Below are 23,579 nucleotides of genomic sequence, written 5' to 3'. Positions count from 1 at the left end.
AACTGCATGAGTGTTTGATACATGTTCCAGCCGCCTGTGGCTGAAGTATATATTTTATGTATCTCAGTTTATGATCACCGGTACAGGGGAGACTCTGCCGAAAGACTCCTCATGGTTTCGATCATACCGGTTAAGTAGAGTTAGTAGTTAAGTAACGGTCATCTTTAGAGAGTAGTATAGTATAGTAAGAAGTGTGGTCGTTACAGAGTCCACACGAGTGTGTGGATTCACACGGTCGTGGTCTTCTTCTCTTCTAGAGTGTGGCACGATCGTGTGAGTTCATATGGCCAAAACTTTACCATGGGCTAGACCACACAGTAGTATGGTTTCACACGGTCTGAGCTTGATTTCTTCTAGAGATACAGTGAGGATGAGCCCTAGCGGGGCTATAGGTAAAAGTTCAACTTATATCCATTTTGGAAGTCTAACTTGAGATCATGTCTATATTCTAGTTTTGGTAAGACAAGATCTAATTAAAAATGTTATATTATTTTTAATATGCTAACTTTGCTTACTCTGCTTTACAGGTTACCTTTTGTTATTTGGACTAATGTATGAATAAATAATGTTTGAGGTACCTCGAAGCTAACTGGAGGCATCTTAGATGGCTGAAGGCGCCTCTTTGTAGATAACTCTTGCAGATGAAGTTTCAACGGCTGGAGGCGCCTCAGAGTAGATTGGAGATGCCTTTAAGAAGATAAAATGCGACAATTATACATCTAATCAAATTTGATGTTGGAGGCTACTTGGTTGAGGTTGGAAGCTCCATCAACGATCATTATAAGGAGGATTCAGCCATAAACTTAAGATAACTTCAAAACACAACCATTCTATTACGACGTTGTCGTTCTACTGCTCTATTACAACGCTACTACACCTAATTGCTACAATCATACCAACTCCAACACTCAAGCTCAATCCAGATCTCCATCTTCACGTTTTGGGTAATAAATTCCTATCATTTTAAGAAGTATAGGGTTATTACACTTTCCTTATCTTGTAACTAATTTTATGATTATTAGTGGATTGCCCGTCAGAAAGGTTCAAAATGCTTGAATCTTGGAGTAAGAGTCGTCGAAGGCTCCGAACCAAGTAAAAATAATAAATACGAAAGGAAAATTTACTTGATCACAAGTATACATATTCCTTTTATTCCTAATGATTTTGAAGAAAAAGCGAATACAATAGACGGGATTTTTATGAGTGCATAAGAAATACAGAATAATTCAATCACATAAATCTTAAACGAATAATAGTTTAGAATAGGGGCAATAAATACTTTTATTTTTATTACAATTAAATGACAATAAAGACGAATGTCTCATTTCCCAGTCAACGTTTGTCTCCCACGTTAACATATCAGGCAAAGTATGAAGAAGTGGTAGTGTCCGCAAGAACCTGCAGGTGCACTCCCAATTAAGAATGAGAATTTGCAAACAATATAGAACAAACTTTATCTCTTAATAGGAAATGGAGAGTAGAATGGTTTGCCTCGAGTTGTTCTTCACTAAATGCAGCCTTGTGAATGTTCCAAGTATCTGCATGGGTTCTCCGAAACTCTGCAACTGCTTTTGTCACGGTGGATTTGATGGGTGATGGTTCACCGATAAATTTGGCTAGTAGTGTTAAGTGATCCGGAAGCCAGCTAGTAGTATTGATTCAGATATGAGTGTACAATACGTTGTGTTTAATATTCTAAGACTACTATAGCATGGACATCCATTGTTACTTAGTCTGGTTACTTGTACAGAAAATATAAGAGAAAGGAGAAAAAGGGTCACAAATTTACATAGAAAGCTCCAACATATATATATATATATATATATATATATATGTATGATGATGATGATGATGATGATGATGGAGAATGCATAACTAAAAGCTGTAACGGTATATTATTACCTTGGCATGTCATAAGGAACTGATAACACTGATGCAGTCAATGCAAGAACAGCACCATGTGTAGAAGCTATAGATTGATCAGAGCGAGAATTTCTACAATACAAAAAAGTCACTTCATCTGTGTCAAATAAATACAAAATATATAAAATGAATCAATTAAACCTTAGCTTTCGCTTCATGATGACTACTGTAGCATCTGCATATGATCTTTCCCGAAAAGCCTTAGATAAGTGCTCATCTCCACCCTTCATTAGTCCTGCAAGAACACCTGCAGCATGTTCTCTAACCTGTTTGTGTAGAGATAAAGACAATCCTTTACAAACAGAAGGGCGGAAAGAAAGAAAAGTTAAAATGCTTCACAAAAGATAAGAGTAGATTGGATCTAATGCAGGTTGTGCAGCATCTCTGCCACTAAAATGTCGTAAGGGTTAATTCCAACGCCAAACTGACAGATAATGACTGTCCTACATCGGGTACTACCTCAAACTTTGCACCAATTGAAAATACTCAGGCAAAGATTATGATGGAATCAATATGGTACAAGAGTGCAACAAGGCCAGGTTGCTTTTCTCTATTTACAATAGAACTTAAAATCTCTTGTCCAACTTTAGGAATGATTATTTCTGTGGTTGAATTATGTACCCTTTTACACTTATCTATTGATGCTCCTACTCACATCGGGTCTCACCTACCGTTCTAGATAATATCCTCCAGCTTGTCTTCCAATGCTCAGGTCCTCAAGTGTGTTCGGGCCCAGGCCCATAGGTTCTCAAGCTCAGGCTCTCAGGTTCGAGCGCTTCAAACACTCGGGTTAGGGCTCCTACGCACTCAAGGTGGATTAAGCCACTTGGACATGACCAGTACAAAGGGTTCAACTGTAAAATACGGTACATAAATATAACCTTAAGGGAATTTTCAGAAATTTTTAGAAATTTTTTGAGAATTTTTCGGAGCTCATATGACGTAGGTTAAGGGCTAAATTATTAGACTAAGGGAAAGTATGTTTAAACTACCCTATTTGAATGAGAAAATGTTTGATATTTTTTAAATCTTTCTTTTCTTTTCTTTTTTTTTTTCCTTAGACGTCGTGCCCTAGCCATCCACGTCGCTTCCTTCCCCGATCTCTTCGGCTTCTCTATTGACAGCGCAATTTCGCGTCGTTTTCTCTTCTCCGCGAACAAAAGCCAGAGGACGAGGGGAATCCGGGCACTTCAGAGTTTTCCCCTTCCTCTCGATGCTGCCCCAACCCTTCTCTCCCAACGACACCGTACGATTGTCGGCCACCTCTGCTCTCGGTCCCCCATCGCGCCAACGCCGATCTGCCCACCTCCTCTTCTCATCCAATCGTCGAAGCTTGACCCACTGCAGAGCTCTCCGAGATTTGCCCTATTTCGACTAATGCCCTAGGCCCAAATCAACCACTGCCGCCTAACGCCACCACCCGATGTCGCCGCTGTCGTTGCGCCGGCTACCGTGAGCACTACTGTCGGGCGCGACCTCTCTCCTAACTCCTTGCCGTCGCCGCGAGAAACCCCTAGCCATTCACCGCGGCCACCACCTCGCGGCAAATCACCGACGCTCAATCATTTGGTACCACCTAGCATCAGCTAACCGCCGTCCTTGTCACAGCACCTGGGCGCCACACCTTTGACTACTTGTCTACCCTAGGACCGGTGTTGGACTTTCCTCCTGTTCGCCGGCCACGAGGAAGACACAGATCCGAAGCAGAGAGCTTCCCTTCCTCATAGTTGGACTGGGGATCTTCATCTAACCACCACAGTAGCGATCGGATTTGGGTGAGTTTTTTTTTGGATTAGTCTTGGTATATCCGAAATCTAAAGCTATGTTTAGGTTTTAAGACTTTTAGTGCTTGATGGATCTCTCTATTTTCATAGTTTTGGCTGGCAGTGTTGTTCCGTCCATCTTCCCGATAGTAAGGGGTTTTCTGGAAATGGGTTAATTCAAAAGCAAACGGATTAGGGTAAGTTTGGTTGTAATTATTGGATAAGCTAAATTGAATTTAGTTGTACAATAGTTGGGATTTATCATAATTCATTGTAGTGGCGATATGTTACTAGATGAAATTAAACATGGTAACTATTTTGTTTAGCTATTTTGTTGATAATAAAATTTAGCTATACTATGCATATGCAAGACGTTGATTCGAAATGGCCGTCTCGACGTAGGATTTCTGGTCACGATCTTCTTTCGAGGCGGCTACCTTGACTTATCTTTTAGATATTGTCATTTGATATGCATAGTGAATTTTAATGAGTGGTAATAATTATGTTATATCTGCATCGGTATGTCATTACTTAATTCCTTCAGCATGCTTATTTATTACCTGTTTTGCATCCATCACCCTCTTGATTATTTATGCTCATAGAAATAGTGACATACCATGCCTTATGATATACCGGACTAGACATTTACCATATCTGATACGTGTACCTAGATTTTCTTATTTGAGTCGTTTATTTTTGGTACATGTTTTATAGAGGTAGATATGGTCAGGATTTTCATATTTAGTATCATGCACCATCTCGCATGATTGCATGCTGAGTGATTGTCGGCTCTATTATTGTTGAGCACATCGCCAGTTATATGGATCTGCACACACAACCACTCATGGATTAGTGGTTTTATTCAGGCAGGGTGTGTTGCAGCAGGTTGCTCTGTCAGTGCTCCGCTGGTCCACTCATGGGTAGCGTGGCGTAGCGTGGTAGCAGGACCAGGATCCCTCCTCTGAACTGGCTTGAGTGAGATGAGAGCATTGAGCTCCCCCACTTATGATTTGGGGTAGGAGGATAGGTATACTCCGATAACATCCTGTCAACTCGGTCACTCAGGAGCAGTGATGGCAGAGTGCACAGTTGTCACAACCCTACCCACTCGGTCTTACCATCGTGTGTGATATGGCTAACTGGCGTCAAGGATGACCAGGACATGTCATTTGCATCATATGCATGATTTCATTTATTGCTTATGTTTGTTGCACTTTGTTTAATGCATATTTGGTGGATGCATATGATTGACAAGCATACAGGAGATATGACATTTTCGGTCTGACCACCTTATTATTCTGATAGCAGGTCCCGGAGAGTGCAGCTTCTCCCATTTCCTTCAATTTTGCATTTTTGATTATTATTCTAGGAGACTGTACGCATAATTGTTCCTATTGGTTATTTTCTACTATGCATATCAGCTTGGTATCCGCTGAGTGTTGGACTCACCCCGTTGATATATATTCTATTTCAGGTTGAAGCCGTCAGGAGGTTCCAGTCGCTAGTCCCCACTAGGTGTCGAGGTGGTTTTATATATATTCGGATTTGTGTTTCCTTGTTAGTGAACTACATACTTATGATGTGTGGTTGTACTTGAAGATTTTTATATCGAGTTTAGGTCTACTAGTTTTGTTTTTCCGCTGTGATGGTTTTCCATTGTGGGTTTTGTTTTCCTTAAGTAGTGGTATAGGTTTATTAAACTGCATGGTTGTGAATTGTTGTGTAATCAGTCGGAGGCTGATTTATTATAAACTGCGTGGTTGTTTAAGTATTTTATTGTATATATTCTGACCGTGTTGGCCGAGGTTTGTGAGCCCTGAGGGCTATGTAGATGAGTTCCATATTGTCACCCGTATAGGAGAGATGCTGTCGAAATTTCCGCTAGCAAGGATTCCCTCGGGGCGTGACAATTTATTTAGTATCAGAGCGGGTTTACGATGCATCAGAGCCCAGATTTTACGAGTCAATCTGGGTATTTTCGGATTTATACGGATTTTCGTTATTTTTTTTATGTTTCGGATTTCCGAGCTATTATTTGACCTCGTCAAGGAAAGGTCATATTTGAGGACATGACAGCGACGGAACATCTCCAGACGACAAATAAGTAAAATGATTTATTTTATAATTTTAGTACTGTATTAATACCTGAATAATAATTTAATAGATATGAAGCGTAATACATGTGTTCCCGTGCCGAGACGTGGTGCAAGACGTCCACGCAAGATAACATATTATATTATCTTTTCCTATGTCTGTGGCTGTGGTAGATACTGATTTGGTAACAAGAGTTCACTATTATCTGGATCAACTAAGTGAACATATTTGCATAGCTTGACATTGTCGATGGATTTAGTTTGCAGAAAAAATGTAGTTTAGGTTATTATTTTCTTCTGTTCTAGGAACAAATATCAACATTAGGGGAATATGTTATCCAATAGAAAAATAGGACGGAATGAGTCACCTTGAGAATGAAACTAGATGACAGCCTTTTACTTTTGGAGGAAAAATGAAAAAAATAAAATAAAATAAATAAAATTAAATTAAATTAAAAAAATAATAAAAACTATAAATTAAACTCTTCTTAACATGCTAATTGATTAACTAATTAATTGTATTGTAATATTGCTTAATAGAGTAAGATTGATTTAATCTAGTAAACCTATATGATAAAGTTGTATAGAATGTTAGCTAGATCTCAAAACATCTATATTGACCAATCTTATTAGTTATAATTGTCGTATTCAAAAACCTGATGAGACTTCTCGTGCATTTATGAGCGAGATTGGTAGACTACCTATCCTTAGACCGCAGCGATTGACCGTCACCCTACCGTCCGGTGATGCATTGGACGTCACTCAGGAGGTCAGAGGATGTCCATTGGACTTCGGCACCCATATACTCGTAGATTTATTGATACTGAAAATGGTGGAGTTCGACATTATACTTGGCATGGATTGGCTATCAGCATATCATGCCACGGTTGATTGTCAAACAAGGGTGGTCACATTCCAACCTCCGAACCAACCCTCGTGGGATTTCACTAGCATCATAGACGACGGTATATCGACCATTTCTGCGCTTCAGGCTCAAAAGCTGTTATTGCATAGTTGTCAGGGATTTCTTTTGTCATTAATTAATACTGACGCCAGTAGTAGTTCTCAGCTCTCAGACGTTCCAGTGGTCCGAGAATATCCGGATGTATTTCCAGATGAGCTACCAGGGTTGCCTCTCCAAAGACAAGTGGAGTTTGCTATTGAACTGATTCCGGGGACCGCGCCAGCAACGAAAGCTCCTTACCATATGGCACCGAAAGAGTTGGACGAGTTAAAGGTCCGACTCCATAAGTTATTGGACAGGGGATTTATTTGCCCTAGTGTATCTCCGTGGAGTTCTCCGGTATTGTTCGTCAAGAAAAAGGATGTTACTATGAGGTTATGCATCGATTATATACAACTGAATGCAGTGACCGTCAGAAATAAGTACCCCGTATCACGGATTGAGGATTTGTTTGATCAACTCAGGGGTACATCAGTGTATTCTAGGATTGATCTGCGATCCGGATGTCATCAACTGAGAGTCAAAGATTCTGATGTTCAGAAGACAACATTCCACACCAGATACGGACATTATGAATTTTTGATAATGTCATTTGGGATTACCAATGCTCCAACGGTATTTATGGATTCGATGAACCGCATCTTTCTGAAGTATTTAGATCAGTTCGTTATTGTCTTCATCGATGACATTTTGATCTACTCGTGTTCCGAGGAAGAACATGCATAGCATCTTCGCATAGTCTTGGAGACTCTTGGATGACATCGACTGTATGCAAAGTTTAGCAAGTGTGCTTTTTGGTTATCCTTAGTCGATTTTCTGGACACGTGGTGTCTAGCCGAGGTATTTCCGTAGACCCTCAAAAGATCGAATCTATCATCAACTGGGAGCAGCCAAAATCAGTGCAAGTATTTACTGGGACTAGCTGGATATTATAGACGGTTCGTCGAAGATTTCTCTCGCATAGCTATGCCACTGACACACCTGACCAGGAAAGACGTGAAATTCACTTGGTCAGAAACTTGTGAGACCAGCTTCCAGGAGCTGAAGCGGAGATTAGTGTCGGCACCAGTTCTAGTTTTGCCCTCTGGAGAGGACAGATTCGTGCTCTACACCGACGCTTCTCTACAGGGTTTGGGCGCTGTTTTGATGCAGCACGACAGAGTAGTCTCTTATGCTTCTCGTCAGTTGAAGGAGCATAAGAAGAACTACCCAGTACATGATCTGGAGTTGGCCGCCATCATCTTTGCTTTGAAGATTTGGCGATATCATCGTATTACATTTGAGATTCTCACTGATCATAAGAGTCTCAAATATCTTTTCACTCAGAAAGAACTCAATCTCCGACAAAGGAGATGGATGGAGTTCCTGAAGGATTATGACTGTACTATTAGCCACCACCCGGGAAAGGCTAATGTGGTTGTCGATGCACATAGCCGGAAGTCCAGAGGGACTTTAGCGTGCCACCGAGTTGTGGTCACAGACTTGATTCAGGGTTTCTCCGAGTTGGGCCTTGAGGAGTAGGGACGGACAGAGCAAGGTATTCTAGTTACCATTGTTGCTCAGTCGTCGATCAGGATGAGGATCCGAGAGGCCCAGACCGATGATTAGTGCTTACAGTTCATTAGCAGCTAGATAGCTTCCAGGCAGTAGACCGAGTTCACCTGAGATGACTAGGGCATTATTTATTTCAGAGGCAGATTATGCGTACCTCGATCTCACCCGGTCTTACAGGAGCTACTTCAGGAGGCTCATCGCTCTCGATTTTCTATCCACCCAGACGGGACCCGCATGTATCGAGACTTGAGGCATTCCTACTGGTGGAACGGTATGAAGAAAGACATCGTGGAGTTTGTAGCTAGATGTCTAGTCTGTCAGCAGGTGAAGGCAGAGCACCAGAGACCTGCCGGATTATTTCAGAAGATTCCTATTCCAGAGTGGAAATGGGAGCACATTATCATGGATTTTATGGTGAGATTACCTAGGACACGACGAGGCCATGACGTGATTTGGTTAATCATTGACCGATTAACCAAATCTGCACACTTCTTAGCGATCCGGAAGACGAATTCTCTGGATCGATTGGCAGAGCTGTATTGTCGAGAGATCATCAGATTGCATGGTGTTCCTTTGAGCATTATATCGGATAGAGACCCACGGTTCACGTCTCGATTCTGGCAGAGTCTGCAGCAGGCCTTGGACACATAACTCCGTTTCAGTAAAGTATTCCATCCGCAGACAGATGGACAGTCAGAGCGGACTATCCAGACTTTAGAGGATTTGCTGAGGTCTTGCATTATGAAATTTGGAGGCAGCTGGGAGGACCACTTGCCATTAGTGGAGTTCGCCTACAACAACAGCTATCATTCAGCTATCTAGAAGGCACCGTTTGAAGCGTTGTATGATAGGTCTTGTCGGACACCCACCCTCTGGGAGGAGGTTAGGGAGGCCCAACTGCTAGGACCGCAGAGAGCTTAGCAGGAGGCGGAGTTGGTCCGCACTATCAGACTGAGGATGTCAGAGGCGCAGGAACGCCAGAAGAGTTATACTGATCGGAGACGTAGACCCCTGGAGTTTTCTACTAACGACCATGTATTCCTGAGAGTTTCACTCACAAAAGGGGTGAAGAGATTTGGCTTCCGAGGTAAGCTAGTTCCACGATACATTGGGTCTTTCCAGATCTTGGAGAGAATTGGAGTAGTAGCTTATCGTCTGACGTTATCACCGGCTCTGGCAGGCATTCATGATGTGTTCCATATGTCCATGCTGAGGAGATACGTACTCAACCTAGCACATGTTGTGTCAGATATATCAGTTCTCATCCAGCCTGACGTTACCTACGAGGAGGTTCCGGTACGAATTCTGGACCACAAAGAGCGTCAGTTGCGAAACAAGACAATTCGGCTGATTAAAGTCGGATGGCAGTATCATTCTGACAAGGAGACTACTTGTGAGCTCGAGGATACGATTCGAGCTCAATACCCCTATCTTTTCACTTGAAGTATGTGGGTTAATTTCCGTTCAGCATTTATACTGTTTAACTATAGCTAGTACTTGTTGATGGTAAATAACAAAAATTTGGGGACCAAATTTTTATTAGTGGGGGAGAATGTAAAATACGACACCTAAATATAACCTTAAAGGAATTTTCAAAAAAATTTAGAAATTTTTTGGAAATTTTTCGGAGCTCGTATGGCGTAGGTTAAAGGGATAAATTATTGGGTTAGGGGAAAGTCTATTTAAGCTACCTTATTTGAACGAGGAAATGTTCGATTTTTTTTTAAATCTTTCTTTTTTTTTCCTTTTTTTTTCCTTCTACGCCATGCCCTATCCATCCACACCGCTTCCTTCCTTCCCCGATCTCTTCGGCTTCTCCATTAACGGCGTAATATCGCGTCATTTTCTCTTCTTCGCGAACAAAAGCTAGAGGACGAGGGGAATCCGGGCACTTCAGAGTTTTCCCCTTCCTCTCGAATCTGCCCCGACCCTTCCCTCCCGACGACACCGTATGATTGTCGGCCACCTCTGCTCTCGGTCCCCCATCGCGCCAGCGCCGATCTGGCCACCTCCTCTTCTCATCCAATCGTCGAAGCTTGACCCACTGCAAAGCTCTCCGAGATTTTCCCTATTTCGGCTAATGCCCTAGGTCACGATCTCCTTTTGAGGTAGGTACCTTGATTTATCTTTTAGATATTATCATTTGATATTATCATTTAATAATTATATTATATCTGCATCGGTATGTCATTGCTTAATTCCTTCAGCATGCTTATTTATTACCTGTTTTGCATCCATCACCCTCTTGATTATTTATGCTCATAGAGGTAGTGACATACCATGTCTTATGATATACCGGACTAGACATTTACCATATCTGATACGTGTACCTAGATCTTTTTATTTGAGCTATTTATTTTTGGTACAAGTTTTATGGAGGTAGATATGGTCAGGATTTTCATGCTTAATATCATGCATCATCTCGTATGATTGCATGCTGAGCGATTGTCGGCTCCATTATTGTTGAGGACATTGCCAGTTACATGGATCTGCACACACAACCACTCATGGTTTAGTGGTTTTTATTCAGGCAAGGTGTGTTGCAGCAGGTTGCTCTGTCAGTGCTCCGCTGGTCCACTCATGGGTAGTTTGACGCAGCATGGTAGCAGGACCGGGATCCCTCCTCTGGACTGGTCTCAGGGAGATGGGAGCATTGAGCTCCTCCACTTATGATTTGAGGTAGAAGAATAGGTGTACTCTAACAGGATCCTGTCCACTCGGTCACTCAGGAGCAGTGATGGCAGAGTGCACAGTTGTCACAGCCCTACCCACTCGGTCTCACCATCGTGTGTGAATGATGGCAGAGTGCACAGTTGTCACAGCCCTACCCACTCGGTCTCACCATCGTGTGTGAAATGGCTGACTAGCGTCAAGGATGACCAAGACATATCATTTCCATCATATGCATGATTTCATTTATTGCTTGTGTTTGCTGCACTTTATTTATTGCATATTTAGTGGATGCATATGATTGACATGCATACAGGAGATATGACATTTTTGGTCTGACGACCTTATTATTCTGATAGGAGGTCCTGGTGAGTACAGTTTCTCCCATTTCCGTCGATTTTGCATTTTCCATTATTATTCTAGGAGATTGTACGCGTAATTGTTACTATTAGTTATTTCCTACTATGCATATCAGCTTGGTATCCGCTGAGTGTTAGACTCACCCCGTTGATATATTTTCTATTTCAGGTTGAAGCCGTTAGGAGGTTCCAGTCGCTAGTCCCCACTAGGTGTCGAGGTGGTTTTATATATATTCGGATTTGTGTTTCCTTGTTAGTGAACTACATACTTATGATGTGTGGTTGTACTTGAGGATTTTTATATCGAGTTTTGGTCTACTACCTTTGTTTTTCCGCTGCGATGATTAGTCGTTGTGGGTTGTGTTTTCCTTTAGTGGTATAGGTTTATTAAACTAAGTGGTTGAGAATTGTTGTGTAGTCAGCCGGAGGCTGATTTATTATAAACTGCATGATTGTTTAAATATTTTATTGTATATGTTTCGGCCATGTTGGCCGAGGTTTGTGACCTTTGAGGGCTATGTAGATGAGTTCCATATTGTCACCCGTACAGGGGAGATACTACCGAAATTTCCTCTGACACGGACTCCCTCGGAGCGTGACATCGACTGACGGAGAGACCAAGAGAAATTACTTGACCAATGCAGAGATGAGAGAAATAAAATTCATCCCGGCATAGGGACAAGGAGAGTTGGACTGACAAAAAGAACAAGAGAAATTATTCAATTAGCACATCCCAATACAAAGACTAGGAGGTCTCAATTAACACAAAAACATAAAGAAATAATATTCATCCCAGCATAGAGACCAAGAGGGCTTGATCAGCATAGAGACCAGGAAAATTGCTCAACCAATGCAGACACTGAGACAAAATCCAAGAGGACTCGACTGACGTATAGATCGAGAGAAATTACTTGACCAATGTAGAGACCAGCGTTGTAAATGGCAGTAGACAGTGGCAAGGCGGTCAATGACAGCCTACCACCTTGGTCGCATAGCAGTTGAATTTTTTTTACTATTTTTTATATATAATATTATAAATAATCAACATTTTTTATGATGTTTATACATAAATAAACTTCATACAATACAATACGGTGCAAATAAATATATAAATACAACTAATAAAATAATAAAAATTCATCACCATATTAATACTAAACAAGTAATATCATCACTTCTACCAAAAGTCCAAGTTTAAAATGCAAAGTTTAAATCCAAATTTCAACAAGCCCACAACAACTAGATTAAACATAACTAATCTTTTAAATCATCTACACATGCACCATCAACTACCTCCATAATCCTCTCATCATCAAACTCAAAATCAACATCTTCATACTCCTCCAATGTATCTAAATCCCCATCAAGTTCTCTAATGGGGATGCTCCTTACGTTGCTCCTTAGTTGTAGCACTTCATCCGCTCCCGATGCCTCTACTATCATTCTTCAAGTGAGTCCCGAACCCTGATCGACCTCATCATCATCACCACCATCAACAAGCCAACCTTGAGCTTCACTAATTTGCGAGGATTATAAGCAAATCTCCACCCATTTCTCTTTTACTCTTCTTCATAGGATTGGGGTTGAATTTGATATATACAAGATCATTCAATCTTGTTGTCTCGAGTCTATTCCTTTTCTTAGCATGTATCTAAACAATTAGAAAATTATTAAAAACTAATAAAAAGAAAAAATAGATAATATAATTTATGAATTGTTATTTACCCCTTCAAATTAGCTCCAATATTTTTCACACTCCGATGAACTATTTGTCAAACACAGAAATTTTATTGTCATTTTTGTAAGTTTGGAGTGTCACCACCATAATTAAACCACTATCCAACTTAAAAAGTAAAGAGATAAAAAAAATAATAAACCCAAAAATAAGTAAAAGAGGCATGTATGTTGGTGAAAAAAAAATAAAAGAAAAAGATATACCCGGATTAAAGTCATGGTACACATCCACCTTCTCATATGTCGTGATCGTCATTTTTCTTCCAAAGTTTTCAGATTTACTCTTATACTTCAACAATTCATCATTAGAAATGTTGGATTGCATGTCCTTGTCGTTGGAAAAAATTCTCTTAACACAATTCAAGAATGCATTCATAACATTGGTGTCATTTTGCATGCTTAGATCTTTGAAGTAAAAAAATCAGATTCAATAAACGACATAATGCAAAGGACTATTAAGTCTACCCCTAGACTTCTCATCAATAATCTTCAAAATAAGAGTGACATTTTCTTCTTTTTAAAAGTCTTTCTAATATCTTTCTTGGCTTGTTTAAGTGCATCCAATAAAAAGGCCATTGAGAGCTTTTTGTCACTATCAACAAGGCGTAAAACTTTCACTAAAGGGATGAAAACATTCGAAGTCAACGAAATGTCATTCCAAAAAGAGAAACTTATTATCATCGCCTTCGCCATTTTCCCCTTCACAGTACTCCTTAATTTTGTGTTGCTCTACTTCTCGGATGTAAACATAAGTCTCAATTGATCTTTCTTGCCTTTGAGACTTTCCAAAGTCAAAAATGAAGTAGCAAATCTAGTCACCACGGGTCTGACAATATCCCTCTTCTTGGTATATTTCCTCATAATAGCGAAAGTTTTATACATAAATGAATATTGTTAGTCTTTTCTTTCTCAAGCATTCTAGTAAACTTAGGTAGCTTTCCAATTGCTTTAAGCATGAGGTTGATTGTATAAGTCGCACAAGAGATTCAAAAAATTTAAGGTTGTGTAACCTGCATGTATTCATCAATAGAACGAAGGAATGAAATATCTAGTTTGCAAGTAACACAAATTCATAATGTTTCTCCATTTGCGATCTGTCTATGTATCAATCATAATTGAACATCCATTTTTCATCCATTCTTCTTCATATTATTGTAGAGATAATTTGATCCTCTCAACTTCTTACTACAAAAGTGGCTCTCTTAGAAGATATTAATTTGAAGGTTTGTAACCCGGGCCAAATTGGCTAACTGCCTTTACAAATTGTTGAAAACTTTGATTGTTAATTGCATAAAAAAGAACACCCACCTCATAAATCCATCTTGCAAGGTACTTATGCACATCATTTGTAAACTTAACTTCAATGCATCACTTATGTTTTGTTATCTTGCCTTATTGGATCGATTGTTGATGTACAATTATCAATAGGTCCGAGGTGTTTTGACTTCTTTTTAGAAGAATCTCCCTCAACTTGACAATCTTCATCCTTACATCAACACCTATATTTACTTCTACCCTCTCTTCTTTTAGTTCTTCCACCCTTTATCTTTTCTTATTCTTGTTATTTTTAAGATAAACTCTTATACTTTTTTATCTTCATCGGATGTTTTAGGGCATGCTTCAACTTGTCCTATAATACTCGCAATATAAAGTTTCATCCGATAAACTCCTCCCTTAATAAGTCTTACACCATTTGCATGTGATCCAATCACTTTTTCCTTTGCAATACAACACCACATAATCTCAAACAATATTAGTAGACTTTCACTTCAACTCCATCTCCGATATTTCTCATTTTCTATCATTAATCTTCAATAATTAAATAGAAGGCAGCATGCACAAAGCTCCCGTCATGCAGGATCCCGAGGAAAGATCCATTGTACGCAGCGTTACCCTAGATTTTGCAAGAGGTTATTTCAAAGATTTGAACCTATAACCTTTTGGTCACAAAGCAACAACTTTACCGTTATACCAAGACTTCCCTTCTCTTTAGTAATTAAATAAAAAAATAAAAAGTTAGAACAGAAATTTACTATAAAATATATTAACTAAAAATAAAAAAGTTAATCTATATATTTTTTAAAAAAAAATTTAATATATATATATATATATATATAGGATAATTTTATTAGAGTTTAATAAAGCCTAATAAAATTATTCCAAACATACCTAAGGAGTTTATTATAATTATTAATATTAAATTATTCGATTAAATCCTATGTGAAGTTAAAAAAATCAAAAAAACCTCTTTGTTCGCTTCGGCGTCTCAACTTTGGACGGATGACTCATCGCACTAGCCCGGATGCATTGCCGAAGCCCGACGATAGGCCCAGAGGCATTGGCCAAGCCCGACAAAGGGCCTGAAAGCATCGCCCAGGCCCGGACACATCCGAAGCGGCGAATATGAAATGCCTAAACCGAGAAGCCAGGTTTTTCGTTTGTTTGGTGTCGAAATCGAAAAATGCAAAAGCTCAACCTCAACAGGCGATGGCAGCAACAACAACGATGGTGGCGTCAGCGGCGACGGGTGACAGCAATGATGGGGCAGTAGCTGCGGTGGTTCGAGGCGGAAGGAGGTGTGAGTTGTTTTGAAATTACCTAAGGCATCAAGATTTATTAACCTAATTTAAACCACCTAAAACACTGTTTTCCATAAAAGCAGTGCAATTGAGGTTCGTTGCCTGCCTAGACAGTCGCCCCAACCGTCGTTTAGAACACGTGCAAAGACAAGAGAAATAAACAGAGACTAGGAGAGCTCAACTGACATAAAGAACGAGAGAAATTATTCGACTAGTGCAGAGACCTAGGGAAATAAAATTCATCCCAACATAAAGACTAAGATGGCTCAACTAACACAACATAGAAAAATAATATTCATCCTAGAATAGAGACCAAGAGGCTCGATCGGCAAACCGAGAAAATTGCTCGACCAACATAGAGACTGAGAGAAACAAAATCCATCTCGGCACAAATTAGAACAGAGACCAGCATAAGGAGGGCTCAATTGTCCCAGAAATCCTAAGAAATTGCTTGATCAATGCATAGATCGAAAGAAATAAAATCCATCACGGCACGAAGACAAAGGTTTAAATAGGAGGTTGAATGAAGACGCAAATGCATAGATAATTTTTCTATGGAAATCAAAGTAATATAAAATATTGTCATTGCTCTATCATTATAGATTGAGAAAGAAAACTACATAGTACTGAAATTAACTATCTGTTGGTGCGGTTAGCACTAACGGTCTAACTCAAATTTTGATGAATGATAAATCAGGTTAAGTTAGGTTTGTCGTTATCTAACACTCTAATAAAGTGTGCAGGCTAAGTCCAGACAGGTCGACGGGCTGACCGGATGTCTGGCACGAAGTCCAAACGGGTCGACTAGCTGACCGGACGCTAGGCGAGAAGTCCAGCTAGGTCGACGGGCTGACCGGATAGCTGGCGAGAAGTCCAAGCGGGTCGACGGGCTGACCGGACGCTTGGCGAGAAGTCCAGCTAAGTCAACGGGCTGACCGGATAGCTGGCGAGAAGTCCAGACGGGTCGAAGGGCTGACCGGACGTCCGGCAGGTAAGTAAAGGTAAGTCACTGGAAGGGAGTGACTATGAGGACACGTTCCCGGGAAGGGAACATTAGGCGTCGATCCGGCTTAGACCCATTTCGGATATCTAAGTCGAGATCGTGACTAAATTCCGGTCTCGGAAAGACAAAATCTAAGTCATACTTCTTTTATATTGAACTTATAAACTGTGCTAACCCTTTGTTTTTGCAGGATATACATCATCTATTTGCCTCGGACTAATCTTGTTTTGCAGGAAAGATGTTCCCTGGAAAAAGGTGGTTCGGGCGCCCGGAGGTCCGGACGCCCGGGAGACAACTTTTATCCTGAACGCGTCGTCGCCACGTGGAGCTCGCAGGTTGGACCTGCCACGTCTCACCAGGGCGCCCGGAAGGGATCCGGGGCGCCCCGAGCCACATATAAAAGAAGGGGCAGGGGTGGAGCTTCAACAACAACTCAGAATCCAAGATCTGCTCCTCTCTGCTCTCGCGACGCCACAAAAAGCTTTCCGACTCAGTGCTCGTTTTGTTTTCATTCTATTGTCGGTATTTTCGTTATCTATCAATTATTGTACTTAAACTCTGTAATATTCGAATTGATAGTGATTGCCCACCGAAAGCGGTCAACGACCATGGGCCTTGGAGTAGGAGTCGACACAGGCTCCGAACCAAGTAAAGTGAATTGTGTTAGCATTTTTTACTTTTCCGTTGCGCTTACTCCTATTCGAACATTTTTCGATATTCACCCCCCCCCTTTGTCGAACGTCTACGATCCAACAAGTGGTATTAGAGCAAGTACCACTCTGATTTGGTGCAACCACCAATCAGACAAGTGAGTGATTTGCTTTTTAATTTTTTTTTCGGATTTCAATTTCTTTCGGTCGTAATTAAATTTAAATTGGTGCAACACCAATTTAGTTATTTTTATTTAATTCTTCCCGCACTACTAATCCAAGACCAAGTCTTGGAACCTCTCTATATTTTTTTTGTGTGCAGATTAAAAATGTCGCAGATCGTGGGCTTTAGCACAGTGCGACCTCCCCTTTTCAAAGGGGATGATTTCCCGTACTGGAAGAAGCGAATGGAAGTGTATCTCAAGACAGAATTCGACCAGTGGCTGAGCGTCACAAGACCCTACAAAATACCAGTAGACAGTTCCGAGAATCTACTAGATCCAGAAGATTGGACAACAGACTTAAAGAAGAAGGCATCAACAGAGAACAAGGCAATCAACACCTTACAGTGCAGATTAACTAAAGAAGAACTGAACCGGGTCGGACCACATAAAAATGCTAAAGAGCTGTGGGGCAAACTGATCAAGCTGCACGAAGGAACGAGCGACGCTAAGGTAACAAAGAGAGACTTGCTTCTAAATAGAATATTTAACATAAAAATGCAGGAAGGAGAATTGGCAGCCAACTTCACGCAAGAATCAAGGATATTCTAAACGGACTCCACGCAATAGGACATTAAAATTAAGTTAAATTAAAATTAAAATTAAAATTAAAATGAAATTAAGATAAATTAAAATAAAATTAAATTAAATTAAATTAAATTAAATTAAATTGAAACTAAAACTAAAATTAATCATTATTTTTTTTTTAAACTTAAATTTTTTTTAACTTAAAATTTATTTTAAAAATTAAAACTTAAATTTTTTTTAACTTAAAAAATAAAACTTAAATTTTTCTTAAAAATAATTTTTTAAATTAAAACTTAATTATTTTTAACTTAAAAAAATTATTTTAAACTTAAAAAAAAAATTAAATTTTTTTAAAATTTATTTTTTTAACTTAAAAATTTATTTTAAACTTAATTTTTTTACTTTTAAAAAAAAATTATTTTAAAAATTAAATTTTTTTTAACTTAAATCAAACTTAATTTTTTTTAATTAAACTTACTATAAATCCAAATAGTTAGACTAACTCCAATTCCTACCTGTTGTAGGAAACTAAGTGGATTTTGGATAGTGGTTGCTCCAAACATATGACTGGAGATCACACAAAATTCACTCAACTCACATACAAAAGCCTAGGAACAGTTGCCTTTGGTAACAACGGCAAACTCAAGGTAATTGGTATAGGTAACATCGAACTGAAAATTGACTTTATTATTACAAATGTTTTACTTGTTGAAAATTTCAAGTATAATCTTTTAAGTATCAGTTAATTGTGTGATACTAGGTATAAGGTTAGGTTTTTATCTATAGAATACTTAATCAAACACCTAGACAACCCTAACATAAGCCTAAAAGGGTTTAGAAAAGACAACATTTATGCAATCAACTTAATCACTTCTTCAATTAAGTGTCATTTAACACAAAAAGAAGAAACCTGGTTATGGCATAGAAGAATGTCACACACAAATTTTAGAAATATAAGCAAACTAAATGGATTAGTTAGAGGTCTACCAAAATTACTTAACTTAGATTCAACCATATATAATGCTTGTCAACAAGGTAAACAAACAAAATCCACCCACAAACCAACTAATCAATCACAAACCAACTCAATATTAGAACTATTACACTTAGACCTATTTGACTCTCATGGAGTCAAATCAATAAATTAAAGCTTATACTGTCTAGTAATAATAGATGATTATTCTAGGTTCACTTGGGTAAAATTTTTAAAAAAATAAGGATAAAACTTTTGACATGTTTACAAACTTCTGTAAACAAGTTGAAAATGAAAAAGACCTGAATTAGAAGTGATAATGGGGGAGAATTTAAAAATCATAACTTTAATAAATTTTATCTTGAAAATGGCTACCATTACGAATTTTCGTGCCCTAAAACCCCCAAGCAAAATGGGATTGTAGAAAGAAAAAATAGAACCTTACTTGAAGCCTCTAGAACGATGTTAAATGAATACAACTTACCTAAATATTTTTGGACAGAAGCTGTTAGTACAGCTTGCTATGTACAAAACCGAACAACACTAAATAAAATCCATAACAAAACATTTTTCGAAGTTTATTATAATAAACAACCTAATATAAAATACTTTAAAGTATTTGGGTGCCCAGCTTTTATCTTAAACACAAGAGAACACTTAGGAAAATTCACCTCTAAAGTTGAAAAGAGAATTTTCTTAGGTAAATAGTAGAGGTTAAAGGGTTTATAATAAGGTTACCTTAAGAATTGAAGAAACCACTAATGTGAAATTTGAAGAATCCAAACAAACCCTAGAGCAAACACAACTTCAACCAATTGAATTTGTTCAAGAAAATAATAACTCTGAAGGAACCAACCAAATTCTAAGTAATGAAGAAGAAGAACAACCTCAGGAGAGTCAACCCCCTAGAACTATAAGAGTCAACCCAAATCACCCAATTGATCAAATAATTGGTGACCCAGAACTTAGGGTTCAAACTAGATCAGCCTTTAGAAATCGAAGTTAAATATCTTTAATCTCAAAAATTGAACCCAAAACCATAGCCAAATCACTACTTGACCCAGACTGGGTCATAGCTATGCAAGAAGAATTAGCTCAATTTGAGCGTAATGAAGTTTGGGACTTGGTACCACCACCCAAGAATAAGAAAATAATAGAAACAAAATTGGTATTTAGAAACAAATTAAGTGAAACTGGAGAAATTACTAGAAATAAAGCTAGGCTAGTTGCTAAGGGGTTCAGTCAAGTAGAAGGACTTGACTATGATGTAACATATGCCCCAGTGGCTAGACTAGAGTCCATTAGGATGTTACTAAGTTATGCAGTACACAAAGAGTTTAGACTATACCAAATGGATATTAAGTCACTATTCCTAAATGGACTAATAAAGGAAGAAGTCTATATAAGACAACCACCTGAGTTTGAGAGTCTAAAACACCCTGATTATGTCTATAAATTGAAGAAAGTCTTATATGGACTTAAGCAAGCACCTAGGGCTTGGTATGAAAGACTAACTTCCTACCTAATCTCTAAAGGGTTTAACCAAGGTCAAATTGACCCAACCTTATTTGTCAAATTAATAAAAGAAGATATTTTTATAGCACAAATTTACGTAGATGATATAATCTTTAGTTCAACGAATTCAGAATTTTTAGATGAATTTACAAGTTTAATGGAACACAAGTTTGAAATGAATCTGGTAGGCAAATTAACCTACTTTTTAGGATTACAAATCAAATAGACAAATGAAGGTAACTACATTTATCAACAAAAATATACTAAGGAATTACTTAAAAAATTTGGAATGGAAAACACCAAAGAAATAAAAACACCTATGGCAGTAAACACAATCCTAGATGATGACCCCAGTGGAAAACCAGTTGATCTAAAACACTATAGGAGTGTCATAGGTAGCCTACTATACTTAACTGCAAGTCGATCAGATATCTTATTTGCAATCAGTATGTGTGCTAGATACCAAACATGTGCTAAAGAATCTCATTTGACTCAAGTCAAAAGAATCTTTAGATACCTTAAAGGAACAACAAATATAGGTATTTGATATCCTAGGACTAATAAGTTTGAATTAATAGGGTACTCTGACTCAGATTACGCTGGATGCAAATTAGACCGCAAAAGCACAAGTGACGGATGTCAATTACTGGGTCCGTCACTTGTCAGCTGGTTTAGTAGAAAACAACACTGTGTTGTCTTATCCACAACTGAATCAGAATATATAGCAATAGGAGAGTGTGTTGCACAATTATTATGGATGATGCACACCCTAAAAGATTTTAACTTGAACCTTACAAATGTCAAAGTCTTAATTGATAACATCAGCTCAATTAACCTAACAAAAAATCCAGTGCATCATTTCAGAACTAAACACATTGAAATTAGGCATCACTTTATCAGGAATCATGTCACTAAAGGGGGCATTGAACTCAAATACATTGAGTCCAAGTCCAATTTAGCTGACATATTCACAAAACCACTTCCTGAAAGTGAATTCAGTAATCTGCGTAGAAAATTAGGGATCTGTTTAATAGCTTAGGATTTTCAAAATTCAAAACTGTTTTAAAATGATTGTTTTAAATTCTAAGTTAAAATTATTTTTTTTTTTAAAATTTTCCTACTTTTAGAATTTCAAAATAATTTTAGCCTTAGACTAGAAAAATCCTCTTAGAAATCATGTTCCCCTAGGACTAGTATTTGAGCATCTCACCAACATCCTAAGTTTACTTTGCTTGTGATTGACATACATAGAAAGGGGTGAGATGTATAAGCCTATTGCCTGAACTTAAGATGCTTATGTTAGTGCATCAAAATAAGTCTGGGCGTTAAATACCAAACATATATTAATCAAGTTAAGTTATTCAGTTTAGTCAACCGCTAACTGATTACAATAAACTTAACTTGACTAACCAAGTGAAAGCTGCTATCTTCTGATAGTCAGTAAGTACCTAATTGGTTAGACAACTATTTTAGATGTCAGGTTTAGGGGGAGGATTAAATCAACACTTAACACCAAAATTATTTTCTCCACTTTAAACATATTATCTTCTCTAAAAAAAATTTTTTTGATTGAATTTCGATTTTCAAATTTTAAATTTTTACAAACTTAATCAGTATTAAAAAGAAATTTTTTTTTCAAACTTAGCTTTTAAATTCTTAAATCTTGAAAACTTATAAACTAGCTTTTATTAGATTTTATAAACAAAAATTTTGAATTTATTGTAAACTTAATTTTAATCAATTTTGAAAAGTAAATATCTTTTAAAACTCAGCCTTGAAATTTTTGATTTTTCAAATTTGAAAAGTGTTTCAAAATTAAAACTTATGTTTGAAAATTTTCTTGATAAATCTAATTTTGAAAACTTAGCCGTAAAATTTTGACTCTGAAAACTTATGTTTGAAAGATACCTCAAAATTGAAACGTATTTTGAAAATTTAAAACTTGATCCTAATATTTGAAATTTATACACTTATACTGGAAAATTTGCTTTTCAAATTTCTGATTAGAAAATTCTCTTTAATTTTACAAAGTCATTTTTTTGAAAATTTAATTAATTTTGCAAAAATAATCTTTAAAAAATTAGCTACTCTTTCAAAACTTAGCTATTTTCTAAAAGTTAAAGCTAATGTTTTAAACAAGTCTTCAAAAGTCTAAACTCCCCTAAGTTAACTTGACATCATTCCTTACATTTTAACTTTGTCTGTATTCTGTATTTTTGAGTGTTTAACTTTTGTCCTTGTTTGATGAATACCAAAGGGGGAGGGATAGGTGGTTAAGTTAGAGAAACAAAATGTCAAAGTGAAAAACCAATACCAAAACTAACTTAAATCTACTTAAACTTCATGCTGATTTTTACTCGCATATTTTTCACTAACTTAACCAGGTTGTCATTCCATCAAAAAAGGGGAGATTGTTGGTACGGTTAGCACTAACGGTCTGACTCAGGTTTGGATGAAAGACAAATCAGGTTAAGTTAGATTTGTCGTTATCTAACACTCTGATCAAGTGTGCAGGCTAAGTCCAAACAGGTCGACGGGCTGACCGGATGTCTCGCACGAAGTCCAAGCGGGTCGACGGGCTGACCGGACGCTTGGCGAGAAGTCCAGCTAGGTCGACGGGCTGATCGGATAGCTGGCGAGAAGTCCAGACGGGTCGAAGGGCTGACCGGACGTCTGGCAGGTGAGTAAAGGTAAGTCACTGGAAGGGAGTGACTGTGAGGATGCGTTCCGAGAAGGGAACATTAGGCGTCGATCCGGCTTAGATCCATTTCGGATATCTAAGTCGAGATCGTGACTAAATTCCGGTCTCGGAAAGACGGAATCTAAGTCATACTTCTTTTATATTGAACTTATAAACTTTGCTAACACTTTGTTTTGCGGATATACATTATCTATTTGCCTCGGACTAACCTTCTTTTGCAGGAAAGGTGTTCCCTGGAAAAAGGTGGTCCGGGCGCCCGGAAGGGATCCGGGCGCCCGGAAGGGATCCGGGCGCCCGGAAGGGATCCGGGCTCCCGGGAGGCAACTTTTATCCTGAACGCGTCCTCGCC

The 23,579-nt window shown here is 38.3% G+C and overlaps 1 protein-coding gene across 1 annotated transcript in view; it reads right to left on the bottom strand.

Moving 5' to 3' along the window:
* Positions 1-1,162: 1,162 nt before the first annotated feature.
* Positions 1,163-23,579, bottom strand: part of LOC122056496 (proteasome activator subunit 4-like) — a 62,805-nt gene continuing 40,388 nt past the window's right edge. Inside the window, 4 exon segments of the mRNA XM_042618474.1 lie at positions 1,163-1,398; positions 1,492-1,645; positions 1,903-1,995; positions 2,065-2,189. Of these exon segments, the coding sequence (XP_042474408.1) occupies positions 1,360-1,398; positions 1,492-1,645; positions 1,903-1,995; positions 2,065-2,189 (411 nt within the window). The 3' untranslated portion in view covers positions 1,163-1,359.

The sequence above is a fragment of the Zingiber officinale genome, chromosome 3B (assembly GCF_018446385.1).
Source record: "Zingiber officinale cultivar Zhangliang chromosome 3B, Zo_v1.1, whole genome shotgun sequence".
Lineage (NCBI taxonomy): Eukaryota > Viridiplantae > Streptophyta > Magnoliopsida > Zingiberales > Zingiberaceae > Zingiber > Zingiber officinale.
Note: the sequence above shows the minus strand (reverse complement) of the source record. Positions and strands in the feature narration are given on the sequence as shown.